At 40.1% G+C, this 17,708-nt stretch overlaps 3 protein-coding genes and 2 non-coding genes across 7 annotated transcripts; 4 read left to right on the top strand and 1 right to left on the bottom strand.

The window, feature by feature from the left end:
• The first annotated feature begins 1,984 nt into the window (after window positions 1-1,984).
• On the top strand, window positions 1,985-5,147 carry ATS9 (non-ATPase subunit 9). 3 transcript variants are annotated; one of them, XM_078585815.1, is made up of 2 exons: window positions 1,985-2,112; window positions 3,713-5,147. In XM_078585815.1, exon 2 carries the CDS (start codon window positions 3,758-3,760, stop codon window positions 5,039-5,041), a length of 1,284 nt encoding a protein of 427 aa, XP_078441941.1. In that variant the 5' UTR covers window positions 1,985-2,112; window positions 3,713-3,757; the 3' UTR covers window positions 5,042-5,147. The 3 variants fall into 3 exon arrangements, with proteins under 3 accessions (XP_078441941.1, XP_078441942.1, XP_078441943.1); XM_078585816.1 differs by lacking the exon at window positions 1,985-2,112 and adding an exon at window positions 2,117-2,253; XM_078585817.1 differs by lacking the exon at window positions 1,985-2,112 and adding an exon at window positions 2,339-2,529.
• A 3,081-nt stretch (window positions 5,148-8,228) lies between these two features.
• LOC144712583 (U6atac minor spliceosomal RNA) lies at window positions 8,229-8,352 on the top strand. Its single transcript, XR_013583844.1, has one exon. It is a non-coding gene; the product is annotated as a U6atac minor spliceosomal RNA (small nuclear RNA).
• Window positions 8,353-9,037: 685 nt separating this feature from the next.
• On the top strand, window positions 9,038-9,757 carry LOC144711731 (Sugar isomerase (SIS) family protein). The gene has a single exon (XM_078585753.1). The coding sequence runs from the start codon at window positions 9,130-9,132 to the stop codon at window positions 9,679-9,681; it is 552 nt and encodes a 183-aa protein (XP_078441879.1). The 5' UTR covers window positions 9,038-9,129; the 3' UTR covers window positions 9,682-9,757.
• Window positions 9,758-12,055: 2,298 nt separating this feature from the next.
• CPFTSY (signal recognition particle receptor protein, chloroplast (FTSY)) lies at window positions 12,056-16,296 on the bottom strand. The gene is made up of 11 exons (XM_078585752.1): window positions 15,890-16,296; window positions 15,663-15,767; window positions 15,443-15,516; window positions 15,309-15,367; window positions 14,977-15,014; window positions 13,759-13,879; window positions 13,606-13,674; window positions 13,087-13,169; window positions 12,910-12,978; window positions 12,409-12,471; window positions 12,056-12,328 (listed from the first exon to the last, which is right to left on the bottom strand). The coding sequence occupies exons 1-11, from the start codon at window positions 16,220-16,222 to the stop codon at window positions 12,215-12,217; spliced, it is 1,128 nt and encodes a 375-aa protein (XP_078441878.1). The 5' UTR covers window positions 16,223-16,296; the 3' UTR covers window positions 12,056-12,214.
• Window positions 16,297-16,761: 465 nt separating this feature from the next.
• On the top strand, window positions 16,762-16,974 carry LOC144712588 (small nucleolar RNA U3). The gene has a single exon (XR_013583849.1). It is a non-coding gene; the product is annotated as a small nucleolar RNA U3 (small nucleolar RNA).
• Window positions 16,975-17,708: the final 734 nt, after the last annotated feature.

Here is a 17,708-nt window from a genome sequence, read left to right as displayed (position 1 = left end):
TTAATGAGATTTTCCCCATCCTTTTTTACCTCTCCTTATTCATCACAGTTCATTTTGACTGAGGTTTATCGACTGCATTTATATCTATCCATCTTCATCATAGTTAATTTTTAATGAGGTTTTTACACTGCATTTATATCTCTCCATCTTCATCACAGTTAATTTTGAATGAGATTTTTACACTGCATTTATATTTCCCCATCTTCATCACAGTTCTTTATAAATCAAGTCTTATTTACATCCATTTGTATCACGCAATCTTAATGGTGTAATATCCCAATAAATATCTATCTATTTTTCATCTATGATTACTTCAATTCATACCACTCATCTGTATTTATAGTATTGTTATCTTTGTTATCTATACATCAAATATTTGATTTTACATCAATCTCTATCTCGTCTACCTGTGGTATATGAGGACAATGTGATGAAGTCCTTGTGTAAAGTAGGAGACTTATTAGAAGATGACTTTTCAGAGGATTTTTTTGATTGACTAGGGTTTGATAGTTTACTATACGCTAAGTCATCCTAGGACTGTTGTGTGGATAAATGTTTATATGAACATTGCAATTGATGAAAGAAAGGTTCCATCAACAAATTAATAAATTATTTTATACCTTCTTAATAACACAATATACTTTGGCAGCCACCTATTAGCAACTCGTCATATGATACATTTAATTCTATCCGGGAAATTAATCCACATACTGGATGTAGTTAAAATTATTTTACCCAATAAAGCATTATTTAGTACTTAGAGTTGTTAGCTAGATTGGTATATGGGCCTAGAGGGTCACATGCACAAGGTTTCGAGACTCCATAAAAATGCTTTTTGGTTATAAACCAAAATCAGATAAGTTTTGTGCAAACACCTGGATAACTCGACAGGTGATGCGGATGAATAGCTGCAAAAAACTGTATTACTTATCATCTTGGGTGAACATCGACTCAAGTTTTTAAAATCTGAATAGATTTCATGTTTAATAGTAGGAGTTATTTTTAATTTCCATCTGATATCAGAGTCATGTGTGAACAAAAATCAGACATTAGATTTAGATTAAAGAATCACAATGGATTTTTTGGCAGTGCTAGTTGGTAGGTAGGAATCTGATTCACAATACCTAGAAAATAGGATGCTACTTAGATAACTATGCATCCAGAGAGGTAAAAATGAACTGAAAGTGTAGCCTTACAACTTAAGCACCGGGCATAAAATATGAGAAGAAAAGACAAAACTGTCTTGAAGAAAAGCTTCACTTGAAGATGCCATTTGTAAGCACGAAAGTGAAGTTTTGCCTTAAATATTACGTTTACTTACCATCCTAAGGCAATATACTATAGGGAGAGAAACATAAAATTTATTATTGTATGGGTTTTCTGGGGTTTCATCTACTCAGTAATTATCTGGTCTATTATGTGCACTAGTGGACCAAAAGATGAGCTGTTCATCAAAGATCATGATAGAGATTAAATCATCATTTTGCACTTGAAAAAGGAATTGTAGAGGGACTGAAGATTAATCCATGATGTTGATCATTGCCATTGATCTCCTAAAAAATCATTAAATATTTTTAGAAAAATACAAATGTATACAAATTTACAAACATATATCTTAGCTTAACATGGTAATTTTTTATATAAATATGCTTGAAAGCCTTAAAATCGTGAAAAAAAAATTGAGGATGCCTTTATGAAGAAATTTAGATAATTGTTAATAGCTTCTCAACTGGAAACATGATAAACGTACACACAATATATGCTTTCAAGTGAATATTTTATTCTTTAAGTTTTAATAATATATATTTTATTTTCCATAAAAAAGCATTTAGTCTAAACTTGATTATTTGAAGTTTTCAAACCTATTTGGAATATGTGTATACTATTTCATTTAAATTTTGATTGTTGCATAATTATTTGGCCAATATATATTTTCGAAATATTTTATCCTTGAATATTTCGTAGTGTAGACGATATTGGGCAGAAACATTCTCTTATAATTTATGAAACGAGAGGAATTTACTTGTTGTAGCTGTCATTGCAACCTAAGTCGACCGTGCCCTTCCCCTCGGAAACTTGCTCAAGGGGTCAAGTGCTTTCGGTTCGTTCAAGGTGCGCTAAATCTCAAATTTTGATTGATGTTGTGTCTGTTGGGTTACTTGCTTTGAATTACGCTCTCGAATCTGGGTTGTACGTGTCTTGCTGTCTTTCTTTCGGACGGGGGTACGGTTTTTCTTGTAGCCGAGGAAAAAGGTTCGTGAAAATCGGGTTTTTGTACGTGATAACGGAGAATTTTGCACTCCGCAGATTCCCAGATCTCGTCAAGTCGTTTTTTTTCCTCACCATTTTCCTCATTTTTCTTTACCCTGGAAACTGGAAAGATGAATAATGTGTTAAAATGATTGAAATTTGTTGTTTTCGACGTGAATGATCTTGAATTGTGTTCACGGAAGGTGTTTGCCTCGATGACTGTCTTGCGAATTCGGATGGACGATCTGTCTGCTTGCATGTCTCTAAACTTCCTAGAGAGTAAGTTTAAATTTCTCGTGTCGTAATCTATGTCTAGTCTGTAGGGTTCTAGATTATGCACATAAGTGCTATCATACGTGGGAATTCTTTTCTTTTTGGAGCGTAGAATTCTTTTCTTGATTTAGTTTGGGTTGGTGGGAGGTACTCTTGATCGCTCAAATAAGAGTTTGGGAGGCTTCTTAAATTATTCGTCTTTCTCTGTATTGTCTATCGGCTGTTGCCAAGACTGGGATTCTTATCATTGAACAAATTTAACGTATATTTATCAAGTTTTTTAAGGTATCCTAGAATAGAATGTTGTCATCCATCAAATCTTCCTACTTTTCGTTCCATACGGCTTTAGTTTACGCGGCGATCGATTCCTTGAAAAATATGTGTCGATCCTGAGAAGTTTCTGATAATTAAACCCCCACTCTCATGGTTGGGAAATGGATCAAATTTTCATCCCGATGGTTTCTTTTGAATAGTAGCTATCGCTTTGAATTGATGAAGCCAACATGTTATTTCCCCCGTGTGGATGCTAAAAATCGTGTGGTTCGTAATTTTGACGCCTTTTGTTTTTTAGTGAAATGTGTCATAGAATTGGAGAACATTAAACGTTTCTTATTTACTTGATATTTTCTGTAATGTTTTTATTTATTAAGATCTTACCATTATCCATTGTGGGCTTGATGCAATGGAGGAAGGAACTTTAATCCTGAAAACTGTCATTCCTTCATCGTCAGCCTCATAATGATCGCGCATCATGAGCTACTCCTTAAGAAAAATACTTCTGCCTGTCCGTCACATTGTATTTTTAAAGTTGAATCGTTAGGAATCATCCCATCATCATGACAACCATCCGTGTCAATTGTATCACATGTCTAGCATCGTCTGTTGTGGGCACCTCTCGATTGCTTAAAGTTTTAATTGTCCCTCAGTGTCTTCATCATACCTTCATCCTGATTACGATCAATGGCATCCTCTATTACAAACCCTATCTTAACTGTAGATGATATATTGCAAGTGCTTAAACTTTGAATCATCCCATCATCATATTCATAACCCTGTCATTCTGATCACAAACCATCCTCTATCACAACTTTTAGTATTACCTGAGATGGACGACTGGGGATTTAGTCGCGTTGCAAATCATAATCATCGTCTCATCATCATAATATTTTGTACGTACTATTGAAAGCAGAGAAGAGAAGTTGATAGAGCAATCGGAAGCAGAGAAGCAACGAGCATGTCGTCGTCTGGCTCTGGCTCTTCATCTTTGCCGGCAACAACGGAGTCCATGGCAGAGGCACTGGAAGCCAAGGACCCGTCAACGGCCATCTCCATGCTCCACCAGATCCTGAACAACCCGTCCTCCTCCCCGGAGTCGCTCCGAATCAAGGAGCAGGCCATCTCCCACCTCTCCGATCTCCTCACCCAAGAAGCCCACGCCGAGGATCTCCGCCTGCTCCTGACCCAGCTCCGCCCTTTCTTCTCTGTCATCCCCAAGGCCAAGACCGCCAAGATTGTCCGTTCCGTCATCGACTCTGTGGCCAAGATCCCCGGCACTACTGCCCTCCAAATCTCCCTCTGCCGCGAGATGGTTCAATGGACCCGCTCCGAGCGCCGCACCTTCCTCCGCCAGCGGGTCGAAGCCCGCCTGGCGGCGCTGCTCATGGAGTCTGGAGACTTCCCCGAAGCTCTAACCCTCTTGGCTTCCCTCGTGAAGGAGGTCCGGCGGCTCGATGACAAGCTCCTGCTGGTGGACATCGAGCTTCTGGAGAGCAAGCTGCAGCTCTCCCTGCGCAACGTGCCCAAGGCAAAGGCAGCGCTCACGGCGGCACGGACGGCAGCCAATGCCATCTACGTGCCCCCGGCACAGCAGGGCTCCATTGACCTGCAGAGCGGCATCCTCCACGCAGAGGAGAAGGATTACAAGACTGCATACAGCTACTTCTTTGAGGCCTTTGAGGCACTGCACGCACTAGGCGACCCCCGGGCCGTGCTTGGGCTCAAGTACATGCTGCTGTGCAAGATCATGGTCGGGCAGGCGGATGACGTTGCGGGGCTGATTGCCACCAAGGCCGGGCTGCTGTACGTCGGGGAAGAGGTGGATGCGATGAAGGCGGTGGCGGAGGCGCATTCCAAGCGGTCAGTGCGAGCGCTAGAGGCGGCGGTGGAGCAGTTCAAAGGGCAGCTCGAGGGGGACCCAATCGTGCACCGCCATCTCTCGGGGCTGTACGAGGCGCTGCTGGAGCACAACCTGTGCAAGCTGATCGAGCCGTTCTCCAGGGTGGAGATTGCCCACGTTGCGGAGATGATCGGCCTGCCCCTGGCCCAGGTGGAGACCAAGCTCTCACAGCTGATTCTTGACAAGAAGTTTGCTGGGACACTGGATCAGGGTGCCGGGTGCCTTGTTCTGTTCCAGGAGCCGGCGCCCGATGCCATCTTCCACGCCACCCTCGACGCCATTGCCAACGTTGCCAAGGTGGTTGACACCCTCTACCTCCGCTCCGCCCACCTCCTTGCCTAGCTCCCCACGTAACTTCTCTCTCTCTCTCTCTCTCTTGCTGTTGGCCTGTGACTGACTGCTCGTGAAGATTTCTTCTGGTTCTTGAAAGAGTTTGTTGTTTCCATCATTTTTATGCATTTAGATGATGAGACGTATCGACGAAGAGAGATGAAAATGATTTAGGTAAACAGCTTTGAGAGAGAGAGAGAGAGGATGGTAAGTGGATATATATTTAAATGGAGAATGGATGATTGTTGAGGTGTAAGTCTGAAGGTGTCTGTTTGTTAGATAAAACTGTTAATGACTGGCTTGTGGTTTCTCTCTATCGCATGGAATTGATTAAAATAAGACCCCATCACATTTATTCAGACCTTGCAGGTTGTTTTTGAGTGCTACTATGATAAGACCCCGGAGAAGGAGATATAAGAACCCACAGCCTCCATTTACTTCTTGGCTGCCCTATTTGAAGAGGAATACATGCCTAATGAAAATGATGAAAATACCCCTCTGCAGGTACTTTCATTATATCCGCCAAGGGATAAAATGTTGAAGTTTCCATAGATACGAAGAGGGTCGTATCATATAAACCCAGGGTGCAAACAGGGCAGTGTGTAAATTGTACTATATTTCTTGTTTATTTCAGCACTCAATAAATGATGATAAGCAAAGGTGATTTTATTTTATTTTCAGGCTGATCCCTAATCTTGTCACGAGGAAGAATTTCATCTCTTATCAGTGTTCTAAACCCAGATCACTTACCCAAATACAGAGACAAAAATCAGGAAGTTCGGCGACATCCTTTAGTTACAAACCAGTTTCTCTTTAGATTTAACGATAGTAACTAACTCTAATTAAGGAATAAATCTTCATTCTTCGACACGCTTCGAGTTTACCTCTTTGCTTCTGAATGGAGATTAAGTTGGTACGGTTGTCAGAATATAAATTATTATCTTCAAAGTACAGACTGGAATTATCTCCGGGAATTTCACGTCGAATAATGTACTCAAAGATATCGGTTGTATTCATACGCAAAGCATATCCAAGATCCTTTTCACTTGAAGTATATTCTCAAATTTAACTATCAAGTCGCCTAAAGAATTTCTTCAATTCTCAATATATCTAAGACAAAATACCATATGATTTACTCACCAAGTTTCTCCAAGAATGATTAAAATTAAAGTTTGCCCAAGCTATCAAGCCAGTTATAACTTTCAATCAAAGTATTAAGTCTTAAACAGTTTAACTTTCAATCAAAGCATTAGGTTTTAAACAGTAATAACTTTTAATCATCACATTGCTATAACAGATATAACTGTTATTCGATGGTTCAATGTGTAGCATTTCAAACTGCATCGAACTGATCTAGGATATCATAACTCCATATCAGTATTAACTCTTCACTATTTTCTAAATATCATATTATTTCATTATGATGTGCATATTTCCATTTTAAATTACCTCTTCTGTTTAAAACACTTTTCTCAAAGTTTGGTGTAATTTGATAATAGTCTCTAGCTGTCACCTTTGATGTTTGACATTTCAATAATGACATGTGTTTTAAACTCCACCACAAATTCTAATCTTCCAAATCATATGGTTTGAATTCCAGAAGAAAATTTCTAATTCAAAACTCAACGTTTGATTCAATATTTTGATATCTAGAATCAACCAAAAACTATATGTCAAAATATAACTACGAAACATTATTCAGGTTGTAGAAAAATTAGTAAAAAATTCAGATCACAACATAACAATTTTTTTTTAATTCGGACCTTTGGAAAATTTTCATGATGAGTACTGAACACTTCAGTTTTGGACCATCGTATTTAAACTTTTGAAGCCTTCAATAGAACTATTTTCTACTTCTTTTTTAGGCCTCTCATGAATCACGCATACTGGAAAGAAGAGCTTCTTCAATTTGTTTTAGCACATGTTTATACGGTGCACAAAAGATCCTTCATGAAGTGAAGAAAACTAATTGAAATTTAAGGACTCCAACTTCAAAGAGAACACAGTTTAGAATAAATCCTTTTCTGATCCATATTTGGAATAGGCAATTCTCCCGGATTGAAACAGTATTAAAGTAAAAAAAAATCTCAAAATTAGATATGACTCTATTATAAGTTGAAGTTTAAAAAAAATACATTTTGAAATAGCATATTTTGAGCCCGTTAAGAAACAAGGATTTAAAAGAGACGGATTGAGAGAGATGGAGAGAAAGAGAACAGAAATTGATAAAGATATAGGAGTACAGAGAGTGATAGAGAGAGAAAGGGGAAGTGAAAGATAAATAGATGGAGATACAGACACTTACAGAGATAGATATTCATTGGCTGATAGAGGGGAAGGGAGAAAGCACGGAAGAGACCGAGGCAGAGAGATAGAAACATAAGGTAGAAAAAGAAAAATAGAGAGATAGACGGATATATACATAGATAGATTAATAGATATAGAGATAGACAGATATATACATAGATAGAGAGAGAGAGATAAATAGAGAGATAGACAGATATATACATAGATAGATAGAGAGAAAGAGGGATAAATAGAGAGACAGATACATACATAGATAGAGAGAGAGAGGGATAAATAGAGAGATAGACAGATATATACATAGATAGATAGATAGAGAGAGAGATAGAGGGATAGAGGGATAGAGGGATAGTGAGATAGAGGGATAGATATATAGACGGATAGAGAGATAAATAAATAGATAGATATATAGAAGGATAGAGATAGCCAGATGGATGGATAGATAGATAGAGGGATAGTTAGATTGATAGATAGAGGGATAGAAAGAAAGAAAGAAAGAAAGAAAGATAGATAGATAGATAGAGGGATAGAAAGATAGATAGATAGAGGGATAGAGGGGGGGGGGGTAGAGGGAAGAGATAGGTAGAGAGGGGATAGAGGAGAGAGATAGATAGAGGGGGGATAGAGGAGAGAGATAGATAGAGGGGGGATAGAGGGGAGAGATAGAGAGATAGATAGAGGGGAGAGATAAAGATAGATAGAGGGGGAATAGAGGGGAGAGATAGAGGGGGCGATAGAGGCAGAGATAGATTGAGGGGGGATAGAGGGAGAGATACAGAGATAGATAGAGAGGGGATAGAGGGGAGAGATAGAGAGATAGAGAGATAGAGAGATAGAGAGATAGAGGGGGAGAGATAAGAGATAAATTCATAGAAAAGATAATATTATTTTTTTTGTGTTCGTTAGGAGAGATGGTTGGCATCTCCCCCGACAGGGACGGGGAACAGCTTCCGAGCTCACCCTGTGAGGCTGTGACACTCTAAGGCGATCCACTCCGGTGGATGTCACCCAAGTTTTTCATCATCCATCTCTCTAAAACCACACACACATCCCAGAGAGAGACATACATACACACATCCCCCACCATTCTCCTACAGATAACAATCCCGACGAGCGACAGACAGAGAGAGAGAGAGAGAGAGAGAGAGAGATGGATCTCACCCAAGTTTTTTATCCATCCATCTCTCTAAACCACACACCCATCACAGAGAGAGACATACATACCATAACATACACACTCCCCACCATTCTCCTACAGATAACAATCCCAATCAGCGATAGAGAGAGAAAGAGAGGGATCTCACCCAAGTTTTTTATCAGTCCATCTCTCTAAAACCACACACCCATCCCAGAGAGAGACATACATACTATAACACGCATCCCACCATCTCCTACAAATAACAGTCCCAACGAGCAACAGGGAGAGAGAGAGAGAGAGAGAGAGAGAGAGAGAGAGAGAGAGAGAGAGAGAGAGAGAGAGAGAAGCGATGGAAGACCACGGGGAGAGACATGCATGCCGTAAAACACACACACCCCCCACCATTTCCTCCAGATAACAATCCCAACGAGCGTCAGAAAGACACAGAGAGAAAGAGAGATGAATCTCACCCACGTCTTTTGTCATCCATCTCTCTAAAACCAGACACCCATCCCTGAGAGAGACATACATACCGTACATACACACATCCCACCATTCTCCTCCAGATAACAATCCCAACGAGCGACAGAGAGAGAGAGAGAGAGAGAGAGAGAGAGAGAGAGAGAGAGAGAGAGAGAGAGAGAGAGAGAGAGAAGCGATGGAAGACCACGGCGGCGGCGGCAAGACAGCGGCGGCGAAGGACTGCCCGGCGGCGGCGCTGGTGGCGGAGATCGCCGCCGTCGCCGCCGGCGAGAAGAAGATCTTCGTGCACGGCGTCGGGCGAGAAGGCCTGATGATGAAAGCTCTCTGCATGCGCCTCTTCCACCTCGGCCTCCGCGCCCACGTCATCGGTGACGTCACCACCCCGCCCGCCGCCCCCGGCGACCTCCTCCTCGCCTCCGCCGGCCCCGGCCACTTCGCCACCGTCGCCGCCATCTGCGCCGCCGCCGCCGCCGCCGCCGCCCGCGTCGTCCTTCTCACGGCCCAGCCCGCCGCCGCCGCCGGCGGCTCCGCCGACCGCGTCGTCGTCGTCCCCGCGAAGACCATGGTTGACGGCGACGATGACGGCGACGATGACGCGGCGCTGCCGATGGGTAGTCTCTACGAAGGCGCCTTGTTCGTTCTCTTCGAGATGGTAGTGCTCCGCCTTGGCCCTATCCTCGGCCAGACCCCCAACGACATGCGATCCCGGCACACCAATCTCGAGTGAATTGTTGCTACTTTCTCTCTTCAATTGAATGTTTGTTCGTATTTCACCAAGAAAAAAATTGAATCTTTGTTCGGTTTTTGGTTTTTGATCCATCGACGGAGAAGATTGTTTGGTCGGATCATGAACAGTGCTGCTATTTTTTTTGTCTGAATTTGGGTTCTTGAATGTTTGTTTGATCAGTCAAGCCTAGGTTTTTCTTCGACGGATTCTTTCTTTTTTAGTTTGGATTTCTTTCTTTTTGGAATCTGGTGGGTTCTTTAACTTTTTTTGAGGTTTAGTGATTCTCTACCTCGGTTTTTCTTCAATAGTTTCTGTTTTTTTCGAGTTTAGATTTGAAATCTGGATTCTTCTTCTCGCTGGGTTCTGGATCTTTAATTTGCTTCTACTTTTCAAGTTTGATTTTTTTTTGGGAATATGGGTTCTTGAACTTTTTTTGAGGTTTAGTGTTTCTCTACCTGAGTTTTTATTCAATAGTTTCTGTTTTTTTTCGAGTTTGGATTTGAAATCTGAATTCTTCTTTCTGGATCTTTAATTTGCTTCTATTTTTCAAGTTTGATTTTTTTGGGAATCTGGGTTCTTCTAGTCACACTAATGTCTTACTGTTTTTTCGGCCTGGTTTCTTGAACTTTTCTTGAAGTTTAGTGTTTCTCTACCTGCGGTTTCTTTTCAAAAGTTTCTTCTTGTTTGAGGTTGGATTCGGAATCTGGATTCTTCTACTCACTGGGTTCTTGATCTTTAATTTGGATCTGCTATTCGAGTTTGAATTTTTCTTATTAGGAAAATGGGTTCATCGGGATTCTTGAACTTCTCTTAAAGTTTAGTGTTTCTACTTAAGCAGTCTTACTAATGTTGCAGTGTAGCTCGATATGGATTCCTGAACTTTTCTTGTAGTTAGTGTTTCTACTTAAGCAGTCTTACTAATTTTGCAATGTAGCTCGATATGGATTCCTGAACTTTTCTTGAAGTTTGTTGTTTCTCTGCCTGGTTTTTTCTTCAAAAGTTTCTTCTTTTTGAGTTTGGATTCGGAATCTGGATTTTTCCACTCACTGGGTTCTTTATCTTTAAGTTTCTTCTACTTTTCAAGTTTGGATTTGTTTATTAGGAATCTGGGTTCTTCTACTCATACCAATGTCTACTGTTTCTCGATCTGAATTCTTGAACTTCTCTTAAAGTATAGTGTTTCTTTACCTGGGTTTTTTCCAAAGTTTCTTCTTTTGAGTTCGGATTTGTTTATACGGAATCTGGGTTCTTCAACTCCAATTTGTTTACTGTTTCTAGATATGGTGTCTTGAACTTTATTTATGCTTGATTTTTCTCGACACAGGGTTTCCACAAAATTATTGGCCAAATCGTAATGGCGTTATACTAACAAGGGATGTTCTTGAACAGGGCATAAATTCCCTCAACCGTTTAGAACAAAATTGTCTTGTTTTCGAGTTTGGATTTGTTCATTTGGAGTCTGGGTCGTCTACTCACTGGGTTATTTATCTTTTATTTTACGTCTATTTTCTGTACCTGTGATTTTCTACAAAAATGTCTTCTTTTCGACTTTGGATTTGTTTATTCGAAATCTTGGATCTTCTGGTCATTAACTTCTACCGTTTTTCGATCTTGGTTCTTGAACTTTTCTTTATATCTGTTGTTTCTCTACGTGGGGTTTTCCACAATATTTTTTCTTTTCTTGATGCAGATTTGGTTATTCGGAATTGGGTATCTTCTACTCAAACTAAAGTTTATTATTTCTCTATCAGGGTTCATGAACTTTTATAAGGACTACTGTTTCTCTACCTGGCATTTTCTATGAAAATCTTCTTTTGAATCTGGATTTGTTTTTTCGGAATCGGGGTTTCGTAACTCATACATAACTCCACTGTTTCTCTATCTGGGTTCTTGAATTTTTATTTGTCCACTTATTATCGATATAGGCACTTTGACTCCTTCATTTGTTTAGTGAACCTTTATTTTCATCCTTCAACTATGTTTTTAAGAAAATCCTTCAATTATTAATTGCATTATTCGATGAAGGTTACTTTATTCAATCAAGGTTCTGATGTAAAGAAAAATCCCAAACCGGAGACAGGGTTTTTGTTGTTGATGTCGGCAGTGTCATCCCGTCGTCAATGTCCTGTATGACGTCAACCTGATGACATAGACGACTTCCTTGATGACGCTGACGATGACAATGACAACAGAGGGTCACGGATAGGTTACGAAGATGCCGCTGTTGTCTTCAGACAACAAGTTTATGATGTGCATTTTATTGGTCAATTTTGTTTAAATTCCAAATCCTATGAAGAGAGTAGGGACGGACAATATGGGCATGAGGCAGCAGGTGATGGTTGCTCCGGCGAGTGGAAATGTTCTCTGGGCAAAATTTTCCCTTTTTTTAAGTATTACCTTTCAAAAAATGCTCAACCTCAATCAAAAATCTATACAAGAGTGTTAAAATAAAATAAGTTGACTTCTGAGTAATAGAGTTGACTTTCAGAGGAAAGAGAATGAACAGGTGAGGTCGGGTGGGGGTCGTGGCAGGTCAGGAGAAGATGGCGTCAACGAAGGCCTCCGGGTCAAAGGGCTGGAGATCGTCCACCCCCTCCCCAACCCCCACAAATTTCACCGGAATTCCAAGCTCCTCAACCACGCTCACCTGCATAACCCATAAGAAATTAAATATTTGGATTAAACTTTATATTCAGCAGATGAGGAAAACACCAAATCAAAAATTACCACACAGCCACCACGCGCTGATCCATCCAGCTTGGTTAAGATCAGACCTGTAACCCCTATCACCTGTCCGGGATGAAAGTTTATTTTAGAAATTTGGAAAGATCACCGACCAATAATTTATTTAGCAAAAACAAGATTCGGGTTTTCTGTTCTTAGCCCGGAAAATGAAAAACAAGGTGACTTTTGTGCAAATTTCAGGGTAAAAAGGAATGGTAAAATTAATTGCAAACGAAATTTAATAAGGGAAGTTGGGATAACATATTTAAGAACATTACAGCCGCAAATTATTGACTTAAACAAGAATCAGAAAATGACCGGGTTGAGATTATTTGTTTATAAGCACAGAAAAATGTAAAACTAGAGCTTGTATTTTGTAGAAATCTCAAAGTAAAACAGATAGGTGATTAAATTATATAAAGATCACAGAAGAATACGGTAATATTTGAAACATGACAAGGGGAACAGTGAGAATGTATTTAATAAAGAGAGCGGAAAACTTACTTCATTAAACTCCCTAGCTTGCTGGAGCATGTTCAAACCTGTTGTCCCATCCAGTACGAGCAGTATCTCCTGTAAAATTGCATGCATATATAACGAAAAGGGGAGAAATTTCCAGCAATTTAAGCAAATGCAGAGTCGCCATATTTAATAGACAAGAGGAGAAGATAACACCCTTACATTGGGCGCACCAGAGACCACTTTGGAAACCGCTTTCTTACAAGCGACCAGCTCCTCCATCAAGTTAAAATTAGTGTGAAGCCCTGAGAATCGAATAACAGAAGTCAACAGCCAATCAGCCTGGTGGTAAGTAGGGTAGGCAGAAAACGACGAATTTGTCATCAACATAGTCATCCCTAAATTTTGACCATGTCATCATCATCTTGGTTAGCTTGGAAGGATGACAGTAATGAAATCGTCATCAGGGGTCAGATGACAAGGATGAGGACGATGGTGAATCTTGGAAATCGGATGATGATGTTGATGAAATATTCATCATCTACAACTCCAAATCTTGTCATCCATGTTTGGGCTTGGACAAATGGCAAAGGCAATGACAATGATGATGATTCATCAACCGAAAGACAACAAGGATGATTTGTCATCGACATTGTCATTGTCCACCCCTCCTCGTCATCTTTGACCCTGAATCCTAGTCTGAAGCAATAATTACAGGCTATGATCTTCAGAGATACGTACGTCCAGATGTGTCGCAGAGGACGACATCATATCCTCCTTCCTTTCCTTTTTTAACAGCCTGTGCAAGAACTGTCCAGTGTGGCAAAAAAACAAAGAAAAAATTAAAGAATAAAAAGGGAAAAAAGAGAGAATATTTTGGGAAATAGAATGTACCAGATTGAGCCTTGGTTTTTTCTCCCTGCGCTACGACGATCTCTGACCCAGTTCTTTCAGCCCATACCTCCAGCTGGTCACTGGCTGCTGCCCTAAATGTGTCACCTGCTGCCATTAATATCTGGAAGGTTTTTTCATGAGGGAGCAATTAAATTATGGTATAGAAATAAGTTTTTTTTTTAATGCAAAACTGATTCCCATCCAGAAGAGAAGCTGTACTACCAATGTGCCCAAATTATATTTCTTTTATTACTTGTAATGGCAAGGAAGCCCAAGACAAGCATCCAAAATAACATCCAAAATAATTTAAGACTCCTTTCTTTCGATTCAAAGTATACATACTGAGATTTGAACTTTGAGAGCCTACTACGATCAGTGCCTCATTGTAGAAAAATTACAGACGGGTTCTGACAGATGAATTTTGTGCCAACATGATAAGAGCCTGAGAGTTCCTATTCACAAGAGCACGGCCTGGAGAAGATGCCGGAATGATTGTTAATGGAGGGAGAAGAGATGCTGGGATGGACTTCAGGAAAAGGACAATGCTCGGGGAAGGATCACCAGTGGGATGGACATTGCACAGAGGAAACAGAGAGGAAACCACATCATAAAAACATTTTTGTCTGCCCTCCTTAATGGAGGACTGCCCTGTTTGAAGGGATATACGAGCATAGTGGAAAATGACTAAAATGCCCCAATTACGCTGTAATGACAAATTGGTCCTAGAAATGACAGGAATCATACCACAACAAAACATCTCCATGAAATATGGTTGCAAGAGCGTAATAATTTATTAGCCTTGGGATAATCCCGAGTTTTTGGTCAATCTAAGATCCAAAATGATCTGCATCTCAGTTAATGAAATGGTTCTAGCTTAGTTCACAGTTAAAATTTCTTTCTAGTTCTGTTTTTTTAGTCAATAGGAGAACTGAGAGGTAAATCAATAATTTCATACTGCCCACTTATTTTGTTACCAAAGGCGACTTCAAAAATCATGTCTTCGAAAGGAAAAGTGTACAGCATAATGATGTAAAAGCATTCAGAACCAACGGTTTCTAGATAGTAAAAGCTTTATTTAAATGATTAGGATTACTATCCACACTGAGACGATAACTAGTTGCAAAAATAATCATAGTTTTTGCTGGATAAACCAGAACCATTGTATCAAAAGATTTGTTTTTAATTTAGCAAATATCAGATGTAAACATTATCGTGCACCTTTACGCCTTCATTTTTCAACCTATAGGCGAGTTTTCCTGCCAAGACAACGAGATAAGGAGTCAAGACAACGAGATAAAATAAATATAATCTGGAAATGAAAATATAAAGAAAAGGACCTTTACAACAGTATCCAGAAATAGATTCATAACGGATTTAAGGGAATAAAATCTCTATTGGAAAAAAATAAGAATGGAAAAGGCAAAGTTGAAAAATCGAAACGTCTATTTTATCTATCCACTATCACGTGATTGAAGTTTACGGCTATAGTAACCTGATGAACATATCTTTAGTCTCTTAAACCGAAGACGAAAATATGAAATAAAAGATACCTAAAGATGTTGTCTTGCCACCACCATTAACGCCAACAATCATCACAACCGCGGGCTTCCTGAAAATGATCCACATAAATGAAAAAAAAGAATTGTGGGAGAATTAATGATCGCAGAAGAGGCAAGGGACTAACTTGTATCCTAATTGAAGTTCTGTCTTTCCAGCTTTGCTAGAAAGCAAGTTTAGAACGATTTTCTTTAGTGCATCCTGACATGCAGGGGAGAGAAAAGCCCAGTTCAGCACTCACAAATTAGAGTCCAATTTACAGAAACCACCTAGAATTGCTTCACGATCCCATTCTATGAACGTATTAAGCTATATAGACGCTTAAGGATAATCCAGCCGTCTTGTACCTTGATTTCGCTGCCGGATTTCAATTTCCCAGAAAGAATGTCGTCTCGGAGACTATCTACGATCTTCCCAGAAATCCTTGGGCCAAAATCAGCCACCAGCAGAGCCTGAGAATAAAATTTTCGTTCATAATGCCTGATCAATGGCAATGGCACGATTAAAAGCATGGATAAATACGAAAAATTACGCTGAAAAATATTTAAAAAACATAAATCTAAGCATCTTAAACCTCTTCGAGCTCATCAAGAACACGGTCAGTTTCCGCAAGGTTCCAGTAAAGGAGGAGCTCGTCGACAACAGCGAGATTCTGGCGGGTTTTGGAGAACCCAGAGAAGATCTTGTCCACATCACTCTTCGCCTTCTCTTTTAGAAGCCGTCCAAGCCTAGTAAAAAACCCAGTTTGCCCAGCGGAGCATCTGAATCTCGAAAAAGATGAACCCCCGCCACAGATGGAAATCTTCTCGGGGATCTTCACCATCGCTGGAGAGCTCGAATGGCGGGCAGGAGGAGAGATGAAGTGCACGAAACTCGACGAAGGGGAAGGAGAAGAAGAGAACGTCATCTCTCTCTCTCTCTCTCTCTCTCTCTCTCTCTCTCTCTCTCTCTCTCTCTGGCCCTCCTTGGTAAAGAAGAACTTCGGCACTGGTAGAGAGAAGAAGAAGATTGCTTGGTGAAGGTGAAGAGATTTTACTGGAATGTCCTTCAATTCTTGATATTTGCGTAGCATTGCATAACTCAGAAGCTTATCCAGTGAGCTTAATGGGCTTAGTTTATTGGGCCTAGAAATTGGGCCCCATAAGCCCAAGTGAATGTACAAAATTTTTTTCTCAGATTACTCCCATTGGCTTTTTTTCAGATTTCCATGCTAGGTTTCTCCCCTTGGCTTGCACCAGTGGGTCAACTAACTGAGCAAGAGGGTTGATGTGGGTCAAGTCTGTGGGAGCTTCGACATAGAGGGTTGGGTCTGAGAGTTGAGTCTGCTGACTCAGTAGGGCGGGTGGGGTTGCCTGACTTAGTCTTCCTGATAAGCCCAATTAGTGACATTTTTTCTCTTTCTTATTAAGCCCTCTTGAACAGGATCTGTTCAATAGGCTCGTATTAACGACCTTACTTGAACAGGATCTCATACAATTGTATTATTTAGCACGAAGGAGACAGACCACTAAGTCTGGTTGATTAGGCGTGATCTCGTGGTCAGAGTGTGAATAGTGTAGTCTTGCGGCTCGCACCTGCGGCCGCATCGATGCAGAGGATCGTTCCTTGGCCCGCCCTCGCGGATGGGCTCGGGACGACCGCGGGATTGTTTGACAGACTCCCACCTCTTAAAAAAAGCCCAGAGGGCCAATAATTAAATTTCTATAATATGATGTATATCTATTTTGGGATCATTGACATTTGTAATATAAATTATGGTTATCACTTTTATTAAGTCATAATATTAATTCATTTTAGAATTGTATTTCTTATGAAAATTAGGGCTTGTTTCTGTAGTTGTTCTTGTAAGTAAACTGAATGTTCAGAATAATTAATACTTAATTTAGACATGTGTCGGCTAGTTCATCCACCGTCACAGTAAGCCTTTTGTTGATAATTTGGTTGTGTAATCCATTAATCTATGTTGAAACCCACTTAACTTTCTGACATTCAAAAGAAGCAGGCCACCCCCCGATGATCATGGCATTGTTAGGTATTAAGGCCATAATTAACGATCCAAAAATGAATCACACGGATGAGGAAAAATGTATTAAGTTGGACCTTTAAAAATGAAATCAAAATATAAGATAGTCAAATAACCTGGGGGGAATCAAATATGATATTATGTTTTGTTCATTGAATGAGTCATTTGAATCCAAAATCTTCCAACCTTTAAGCGTATCCTTGTGCTTCTCAACATGATGAATATTCATGTCTTCTACTTGATCAGCACAACCAAAGATCTGGGAAGGATCTTCTCATTTTTTGAGTTGTAGCAAGAGAGGAGGGAGCCAAAGGAAATATGGAGAAGAAAAGGGGTGCTGTAAAAAAGAAACTGCCATAGGTATTTTTCT

Source organism: Wolffia australiana, chromosome 14 (genome assembly GCF_029677425.1).
Source record: "Wolffia australiana isolate 7733 chromosome 14, ASM2967742v1".
Taxonomy (NCBI): Eukaryota; Viridiplantae; Streptophyta; class Magnoliopsida; order Alismatales; family Araceae; genus Wolffia; species Wolffia australiana.
The sequence above is the reverse complement of the archived record's forward strand: the minus strand, read 5'-3'. Positions and strand labels throughout refer to the sequence as shown.

Excerpts from the sequence above, each read along its gene's own strand:
- ATS9 (XM_078585815.1), top strand. The coding sequence starts at position 3,758 with ATGTCGTCGTCTGGCTCTGGCTCTTCATCTTTGCCGGCAACAACGGAG.
- LOC144711731 (XM_078585753.1), top strand. The coding sequence starts at position 9,130 with ATGGAAGACCACGGCGGCGGCGGCAAGACAGCGGCGGCGAAGGACTGC.
- CPFTSY (XM_078585752.1), bottom strand. The coding sequence starts at position 16,222 with ATGACGTTCTCTTCTTCTCCTTCCCCTTCGTCGAGTTTCGTGCACTTC. Across the intron at positions 15,768-15,889 it reads TTCTTGATGAGCTCGAAGAG|GCTCTGCTGGTGGCTGATTT; the intron begins GTTTAAGATGCT and ends TTTTATTCTCAG. Across the intron at positions 12,979-13,086 it reads TGGTCTCTGGTGCGCCCAAT|GAGATACTGCTCGTACTGGA; the intron begins GTAAGGGTGTTA and ends GCAATTTTACAG.